The sequence below is a fragment of the Emiliania huxleyi genome, assembly GCF_000372725.1.
Source record: "Emiliania huxleyi CCMP1516 unplaced genomic scaffold EMIHUscaffold_301, whole genome shotgun sequence".
Classification (NCBI taxonomy): Eukaryota; Haptophyta; order Isochrysidales; family Noelaerhabdaceae; genus Emiliania; species Emiliania huxleyi.
The window spans coordinates 7,640-16,344 of NW_005199762.1; the positions used below are offsets into that span (position 1 = coordinate 7,640).

The 8,705-nt window shown below is 66.5% G+C and overlaps 3 protein-coding genes across 3 annotated transcripts in view; 1 reads left to right on the forward strand and 2 right to left on the reverse strand.

Annotated features, from left to right (window-relative positions):
• Nucleotides 1-284, forward strand: part of EMIHUDRAFT_469592 (hypothetical protein) — a 6,619-nt gene extending 6,335 nt beyond the window's left edge. The window contains exon 24 of the mRNA XM_005774990.1: nt 1-284. The gene's annotated coding sequence lies outside the window, so the exon portion shown is untranslated.
• Nucleotides 285-286: 2 nt separating this feature from the next.
• EMIHUDRAFT_240024 (hypothetical protein) lies at nt 287-1,572 on the reverse strand (the record flags this gene model as incomplete). Its single annotated transcript, XM_005774991.1, has 4 exons — nt 287-334; nt 577-750; nt 955-1,078; nt 1,265-1,572. The coding sequence occupies 4 exons, from the start codon at nt 1,570-1,572 to the stop codon at nt 287-289; spliced, it is 654 nt and encodes a 217-aa protein (XP_005775048.1).
• Nucleotides 1,573-3,701: 2,129 nt separating this feature from the next.
• EMIHUDRAFT_116611 (hypothetical protein) overlaps nt 3,702-8,705 on the reverse strand; it is a gene marked incomplete at both ends in the record, with an annotated part of 6,484 nt that continues 1,480 nt past the window's right edge. Inside the window, 3 exons of the mRNA XM_005774992.1 lie at nt 3,702-3,869; nt 4,379-4,813; nt 8,025-8,460. Coding sequence (XP_005775049.1) covers nt 3,702-3,869; nt 4,379-4,813; nt 8,025-8,460 — 1,039 coding nt within the window. The remainder of the gene's footprint in view (nt 3,870-4,378; nt 4,814-8,024; nt 8,461-8,705) is intronic.

Here is an 8,705-nt window from a genome sequence, read left to right on the forward strand (position 1 = left end):
TGGAGGGGAGGGGGGGGGCGTCTTGAGGCCTTGACACGGACACTTGCGGATAGAAGGCCTTGGGCGGCGGCTGTCGCCTGCTCGGGCGCCTGTCGCGCCAGCATGTGCGCGTGGGCCGCGCGTTGTGATTTGGGTGGGTTCGGCAGTGGCTCGCACCTGTTTTGGTCCTCTCGCGCACGGACACTTTGGCACTCCCCGCCACACACACACTCCCTTGTGCTCTCTTCTTCTCGTTTTGTGCGCGCGACGTGGTTTATGGGTGTTTATGAGGGATGTACAATTCACATCAGCCGATTAGGCCACAAAAATCAAACGGAAATTTCGCAGGCTTCCTCTACGCTCTTCTGCGCTGGCTCTACTTATCGTACTTTAGCCGTCGCGCGTCGGTCTTACGTCTTAGTCTGAAGCCACCCCCTCGCCGAACGCAGCGCCGCCATCCCCCGCCGTCAATGCCGTTTCCGCCGCCTCGGCCCCAATCATCACCTCCCCCTCCGCCGCCTCGCCGTCGCGTGCGAGCCACGCGAGGGTCGAAGCGACGCCACTCACACGGGTCAGAAGCCTCCGGCGCGAACAGACCTCGCGCCACGCGCCAAAGTGCAGCCGCGCCGACCCTCGCCGCCGCAGGCCCCACAGCGCTCTCTTGCCGGCGTCGGTGGCGCGCCAGTGCAGCGCCACCTCGCGCGCGCACCGCAGCGAGAGCGCGTGCTCCCTCTCCTCTGCTGCCTCCAGCTCGGTGCACAGCGAGGCCACCTGAGCACGCAGCACCTCCGCCTCCGCCGCCGCCGCCGCCGCCGCCGCCACCGCCTCCGCCTCCGCCACCTCCGCCTCAACACGCGCCTCCGCCGCCGCCACTCGCACCTCCTGCTCCACCGCTGCCGCCGCCGCCTTCTCGGCCGCCGCCGCCACCTGCTTGGCCCTGCTTGTTGCCGCCTCTGCCTCGCCGCCGCCGCCCACCGCGGGCTGCTGCGAAGCCAGCAGCGGGCCGAGGTTCTTGAGCATGCGCGACTGCGTGTGCGCGGCGCGCCAGCCGTGCCAAGCGAGGCGCAGCGTCGCGGCGTCGCGCAGTGCAAAGGCGCGCCTCGCCGCCGCCCGTCTCTCCTCATGCACGGCGAAGCTCGAGGCGGCGGCCGCCGCCGCCAGCGCAAACGACGAGGAGCGAAGTATGCCGCCACCGCTGCTACAGCCGCCGCCGCTGTGGCCGCCGCCGCCGCCGCCGCTGTGGCCGCCGCCGCCGCCACCGCCCCGGCCGCCGGGATCGTCCCACGGCGAGACTGCGCGCTCCGGCGTCGCGGGCAGCGGCGTGTCGCCGCCTCCTGTCGAGCCCTGCTCCGGCTCAGAGCCGGCGGCGGAGCCGCCGTCCCCGGTGGCGGGAGGTGTCGAAGGACGCGGCAGGCCCGGGCCGAACGGGTTGAGGTCCGGAGGGTACCAGGCCGGAGAGGCGGCGCCCTCGGGCGCGGCGGCCTGCGCCTGCTGCCTGCGTAGGAGCTCGCGCATGGCGTAATTCTCGTGCTTGAGCGCGAGGAGGTTCTCCTGCAGCGCTCGGAAGTCTGCCAGCGTGACGCGGGCGGACATGAATGTGGGGGTAAGGCGGGGCACGCGGGGCACGCAAACAACCAGCCCCCCCCCCCCGGGGGCGGGCGGCGCGCCAGCGAGAATTCTTGTTTGGCGCTGCAATCTGTTGCCGCGAAACTTTCGCGTCAGTCGACGTTCCGCGCTGTGTGTCGCGCCTGAGCTCGCCCTTGGCGCCCGAGGCTACCCGGGACCGACAGACAGCATCAAAGGACGCGCTAGATGTGCTGTGACCGGCGCGTCTCTCTTGACCGGCACGAGCAGTGCTGTGTGCGGCGCTCGCCACCCCGGCGATTGTGCTGCGACGGCGGACGGCGTGGTTGCTCAGATGGCCTTATGACGACCCCGTTTCGACATCGTCCCTAAGGCCTCTGCTCATGAGCTCCATGCGGGAATGATTGGCTGAACCAACTGATCACAAATTCTCTCTGCAACATCAGAGTCGTCGAATTATGCTGTCACGAGGAAGAATTTTGGCGCTTTGTGAGATATCGTGGGAATTTGTGATCAGTTGGTTGAGCCAGTCATTCCCGCGTGGAGCTCATGAGCAGAGGCCTTGGGGACGATGCCGAAACGGGGTCGTCATAAGGCCATCTCAGTGGCTACGCGGCCTGCCACGGCGTGTGTGCCACGACTCTGGACGACTCTGAACTGGCGCTTGATGCGGGCATAACTTGCGATCCCGACCTTGCGCGATGAGCCTATTAGTGCATTCTACCATCTACTCGCACATGGCAAGCATGGGCGACGCCTCAGGCCCCATGCCGGCCATCCAAGATATGCGTGCGCCAAGGGTTTGCTACCACCTTAATTCTCTATTCGTTACAAGCCGATGGTCCCTGGTAGCTGTCACTCGCAACCCACACACCGTACCGCACCGCGCGCCCGCCCACCGCCCCGCCCAGGCGGGAAAGAGATGAGTGAGGGGATGGGACACTCCAAGTGCTCCACAAGGGACAGCGAAGGAAGGCCCAGGTGTGGCCTAGGGCATCAGAAGGGACCAAGAGGAGTCCAGTCTGAGCCATAGAGCCCATGTCTTTGCCCCCGAAGGTCGCGTTCAAATGCCCGGAACGGACGTTACAGTGGTGTCCGGCCGGCGCGATCACCGAGCTGTGACGCTCAGGGAAGCCCGATGAGGTACTGGTTTCTTTGCCCAGGGCTGGCCTACGGCCCGTCGTGCTGGATCAGCTGAGCAAGGTTTGGGGAGAATCCCCCGGTCAGATCTTCAGATATTTTGACGGATGACAAAAATCACCCCGTTTTTGCCCATTTTCGGTCGTTCATCAGTGCGGTCGCGGTGGAGGAGTGCATCAGTGCGCTCCGGCTCGAGCTGCCGCAGGAGCTGATGGACGCGGTGGACATAGCTGCAAAGTCGCGTTGTGTTGCGCCAGCGTCCGAATCGGCTGGCCACGCCACAATAGGTGGACGTGATCCACGAGCAGTACCGCCACCCGTCCCTTTCTCCCACGACAAGGAGGTGGCGATGCGGGCCTGCTGGCTCAGCCGCGCAGTCGCATCGCGCTCGCTGCGCATTCGCAGCCGCTGCGGCTGGCGGCCGCTGCGTTGGCGGGGGCGGCCGCGGTTGCAATCGCGACGCGTCGCTGACCGGCGTGCGGGGGGATTGTGTCCACGCCGCACGCGCCCGCACGCGCCCGCACGCGCCCGCACGCGCCCGCGCGCGCCGGAACGCGCCCGCCATGCGGTAAGTAGAGAGGTGGGGTAGAGCAGCGGACGGCTCACGCCCATATGCCATATGCTCTGGGCCCTAGTGTGGGTTCGGGGGACGCGTATTCACACCAGTGTGATGGGGTCCCCTACACCCGCAATGATTTCTTTTTCCAGGGCGGAGTATGTATGCGTACGTGTCCCAGTATGGATTGGTGGGTGCGTGACGGTGGGGATTGCTCCAATGATTGCAGACCGACAGAGCACAGAGGTAAGCGGTAGGGTAAGGTAAATTTCTCCACACACACACAATGAAAGTGGTGGGGCAAGGGGGGGCGACCCTCGCATCATCTCCACACCCGGACAGTGACAATAGCCGGCCACCTGTGTTCAGTCTTCAAACGATGCATTTTCCGTCGCGCACACTGTCGCTGCGCTCACCTGTGATCTGTGTGCAGCCCCCAACCTTAATCCATAGCAGAGGCGTCGCCCGCCCCGCCCGTTTCCACCCGCCCGCTGTCCACCGCCGGCGAGGAAAACTGCTCGGCGGCGTCGAAGCGCGAGAAAGCGAAGCGCGTCTCGTACGGCGTCGCTACCTCATACAGCGCGGCGGAGCCTTCGATGGCGCCCTCGGCCTGCGCGAGTGTGAGTGAGTGTGAGTGAGTGACAGTGAGTGACAGTGAGTGACAGTGAGTGACAGTAAGTGAGTATGAGTCTCACACACACACTCGCCTGCGCGCGCGTCTGAAAACGCCCCTCCTCGGGATAGACGTCCGTCGCTCCGTGGCGTGGGCCCTCGGCCGAGAAGGCCTGTCCGATTATGCCTACAAACGGGCCGGCGGGCCTACTATGCTCCCGTAGCAGCCCCGCGGAGAGACGCCAGTGTGCCGGTGTGCGCTTGTGTGCCAGGTGCCACGCCCTTGCCGTGCTGTGAGAGGTATGTATCTTGAGAATTCTACTCGACGATGCCGTGCGGGAGAGCACGCGTCGCGGCGCCGGCCGCCGCGCTGATGCCAATGTCAAGCCTGTGGCTCGGGCCGGAGAGGCGGTCGTAAACATGATTTCCTATGTAGCACTTGTGGCACGGTTGCAATCAATCGAGTTCCGCCAGGGCTGGCGCTCGTAGCGTGGTTCTGCCGCGCACGACGAAGGTCCAGCCCCGCACAGAGAAGTTGGCGCTCGAGAAGTGCGACTGCACGAGCACATCCTCGCACCGCCTCGTAAACGCGATGCCGCCCTCGAAGGGCTTCCCGCCGCCGCAGGTGCCGCGTAGATAGGTGAAGCCGGCGTTCTGCTCGGTGAGCTCGGAGGCGCGGTACGAGACGTTGAAGTGCTTCTTGTAGGCGCCGGCGCATTTGGACGACGGTGCCTCGGGAGGGCACACGCCGGCGCCGGCGACGAGGTGCGCCTCGGTGATGAAGGAGCCGTCCACAGTGAGCTTGCCATCGTGCAGCGTGAAGGTGGCATCCTCTGTCTTGACGTTGAGCGAGACGCCCGGCGCAGAGAAGAAGTTGTAGCAAGCGCCGTCGCGGCCGCGCAGGTCTGCCACGCCGCCGTAGGGGAAGTGAAGGTGCGGATCCTACAGCCAATGAGAACACCGAGGTGCCGCCGAGGCTCTGGCCGAGACTGCGCGGGAATGGGAGGCCGTGCGGTCCTGTTCGACCACGGCCTCAGGGGGGGGCGGCGGCGACGGCGGAGGGGAGGGGGGCAACTCCGACGGCGGGGGCGGCGACGGCGGGGGCGGCGACGGGGGAGGCGGCGATGGGATCGATCCCGGAGGGTAGTTAAGGGTAAGATAGCAGTCCTGGTAAGATAGCTTTCCGCATGCGCTTTCCAAGGATTCCTTGGAAAGCGCATGCAAATTGAACTGAAACAGAGCGTAAGCACTTTCTGGGCAGTCGTCGAGAGGCACGATCTCGTCAATTTGGACCGCCGCTTTGCCTCCGGTATTCAGATTCGACAGGGTAGCGGGTATCGCAAGGTTTCCATCAAGAGCTTGTCCGTCGCTGTCCGTGAGCCAGCACGAAAGCCTTGAATCCCAAAGGACGTGTGTATCGTCATAAGGAGCATTGATAAGGATCACCTTGTCGAAGCTTGTGTCGGTGGCACCAATGCAGGTCCCTTCGAAGAATCTAGTCGATGTGCAACTAGTGACCCTAATCCTCGGCCCTTCCGAGCAAGCTATCCGCCCAGCGGTGCACCCGTCAGGCCCCGCAGGTGGCGGCAGAGGGGAGGGGGGCAACTCCGACGGCGGCGGGGGCGGCGACGGCGGGGGCGGCGACGGCGGTGGAGATGGTGGCGGAGAGGGCGGCATTTCTGACGGCGGGGGTGGTGACGGTGGGGGAGGCATCGGTGGAACTGGCGGTAGCACCAATGGTACTCCGACGGTTGCACCGCCATTGCCGCCGCCAGGAGGGGTGGGAGGCGGAAGTCCAACCCCGCTGGCGGCGGAGGCGGAGGAGGCAGATGAGGACCCCCCGCTGCTGGAAGCCGAGGATGACGCGGCAGCTGAGGAGGAGCCCCCGCCGCTGGACGAAGATGCGGCGGCGGCAGACGAGGAGGCGGAGGAGCCCCCGTTTGTGGCGGATGCGGCAGAGGACGAGGACGAGGACGACTCTTGCAAGGCTCGATGCGCCCTCTCCACGGTGGATACAGCGACGAGGAGCAGCGCGAGAGCCTGCATATGCATTAAGTGTGAGCGGCCGCTACGACGACGACGAAGGGATCGTGGATCGCAACCCGTTGTAATTTGCGACGGGTTGCGATCCACGAACGTTTGTTGGCAGCGCCCGACGTTCATTTTATGTAGATGGCAGCGCCCGACGGCAGCAATACAGTAGGGGGAGGGCTCCCAGGGCTTTGAGTTTTTTCAGTTGCAACCATGATGCTCGCAGCTCGGCTCTCCAGTTAGAGGGCGTACAGCGCCCAAATCTAAAATCCGACGATTAAGGATTCAGACTTCGCTTTAGTGAGGCCAAAGTGAGTTTATGGATGGGTGAGAACGATGCGCGACACGAGGAGGCACGCGGAACAACTCGTCGGTGACTCTGCTGCACGCCGTTTCAGAATCTTTCTCGGCGTGAGCGAGAGACGTGGAAGAGTGCCACCGTCGGGTAGGACGGGTCGGCCCGGAGCATCGGAGTAGCCGTCGTGGTCGCGGCGAGCAGCGCCGGCCACTCCGGCGCCGCGTCGGCAACATGGGAGCATGTCCACCGCCACTTCGCGGTCGCAGCGCTGTTGTCGCCCGAAACGCCGCATATCCCTCTGGCGGGCCAAAGATCGACTCGCATGTCGATTTTGACTTGACGGCGGCATGGAGGCATCACGTCTCCATGCCGCCGTCAAGTCGGAGCCAGTCTGCGGCGATCATGCGAGCTTTTGAGAGCAAGCTTTTGCCCGAAATCCCACACTGCTGGATTTTGGGCGCTGTGGGGGGGGACCCCCTAATGGGGGCGACGGCGAGGGGCTCCACACAAGGTCTCTTTTCGACGGAGTCGGGAGTGTGAGTGTGGACAGAATGCAGTTGTGTGCGTGTGGAGAAGTTGCCTAAGTTAGGTACCTAGATCTCATGAACGCCGAAATAACATGCAATGTGAGAAAACGCCGCGCGGCTGCTGTGCGGCCACTGGTGCTCCCACCGTGAGCCATTTCACAGCCGCGATTGAGCTGTGGAGAGCATGATGGCCTGGCTGCGCGACGACCCGAGACTCCCTCGGTCGCCGAAGACATCCGGCGAGGCGGAGGTGCGCGAGATTGAATCTGGCGAGATTGAATCTGGCGAGAGTGGAGACTGGCGGCGGACCCGTGCGCGCGGCACAACGTCCTCGCTCGGCGAATCTCGCCCAATCTCGCCCAACCTCGGCGAGCCTCAAAAGTCCTCCCACGGGACCTCGCTCCACTCCTCCTCGAGGACCGCGCCGAGTCGCTCCATCTCCTCCAGCTCGGCCGCCTGCCGCGAGGAGCCGAGAGGTGCCGCGAGGAGCCGAGAGGTGCCGCGAGGAGCCGCGAGGTGCCGCGAGGAGCCGCGAGGTGCCGCGAGGAGCCGCGAGGAGCCGAGAGGAGCCGAGAGGAGCCGAGAGGAGCCGAGAGGAGCCGAGAGGAGCCGAGAGGAGCCGAGAGGAGCCGAGAGGTGCCGCGAGGAGCCGAGAGGTGCCGCGAGGAGCCGCGAGGTGCCGCGAGGAGCCGAGAGGAGCCGAGAGGAGCCGAGAGGAGCCGAGAGGAGCCGAGAGGAGCCGAGAGGAGCCGAGAGGAGCCGAGAGGTGCCGCGAGGAGCCGAGAGGTGCCGCGAGGAGCCGCGAGGTGCCGCGAGGAGCCGAGAGGAGCCGAGAGGAGCCGAGAGGAGCCGAGAGGAGCCGAGAGGAGCCGAGAGGAGCCGAGAGGTGCCGAGAGGAGCCGAGAGGTGCCGAGAGGAGCCGAGAGGTGCCGAGAGGAGCCGAGAGGAGCCGAGAGGTGCCGAGAGGAGCCGAGAGGTGCCGAGAGGAGAGGAGAGGTGCCGAGAGGAGCCGAGAGGAGCCGAGAGGAGCCGAGAGGAGCCGAGAGGAGCCGAGAGGAGCCGAGAGGTGCCGAGAGGAGAGGAGAGGTGCCGAGAGGTGCCGAGAGGAGCCGAGAGGAGCCGAGAGGTGCCGAGAGGAGCCGAGAGGTGCCGAGAGGTGCCGAGAGGAGCCGAGAGGAGCTTAGATCAGCCGAGATCAGCCAGATCTCCAAGCTCGGCCGCCTGCCGCGCTGCCGCTTCTGCGGCCGCCCGCTCCGCCTGCCCACAGGGGGAGTGCGTGAAGAGCCGCTGTTCACACCTGCTCGGCAGCCCGCCGGCTGCGGAGCCATCTATCCGCCTGCGCTCTCGCGGCCTCTGCCGCAGCGAGCTCGACCGCCTTGCGAGCAGCAGCCTCGGCCACCTCTCGTTCCGCCTGCACCCTCGCCGCCTCTGCCGCCGCCGCCTCTGCCGCCGCCGCCTCCGCCGCCGCCGCCTCTGCCGCCGCCGCCTCTGCCGCCGCCGCCTCTGCCGCCGCCGCCTCTGCCGCCGCCGCCTCTGCCGCCGCCGCCTCTGCCGCCGCTTTTGCCGCCGCCTCTGCCGCTGCCGCCTCCTCTGCCGCCACCGCCTTCGCCACCGCCTCTCCCTCCGCCTCCGCCGCCTCCTCCGCCACCCGCCTCTCCTCCGCCTCCTCCGCCACCCGCCTCGCCTCCGCCTCCTCCGCCTCCGCCCTCGCCGCTGCCTCCGCTTCCGCCTGACTAGCCTCAGCCGCACTCCGCCGCCTGACTCGCCTCCGCCGCCTCCGCCGCCACCGCCTTAGCCCTAGTCGCCGCAACCTCCTCAGCCGCAGCCCGACTAGCCGCAGCCTCCGCAGCCGCCGCCGCCGCCGCCGCCGCCGCCGCCTCCGCCTCAGCCGCAGCCGCCGCCGCAGCCTCACGCCGCCCCCGATGCCTCCACCGCCACCTCCTCCGCCTCATCATACTCATCATACTCCTCCTCACAC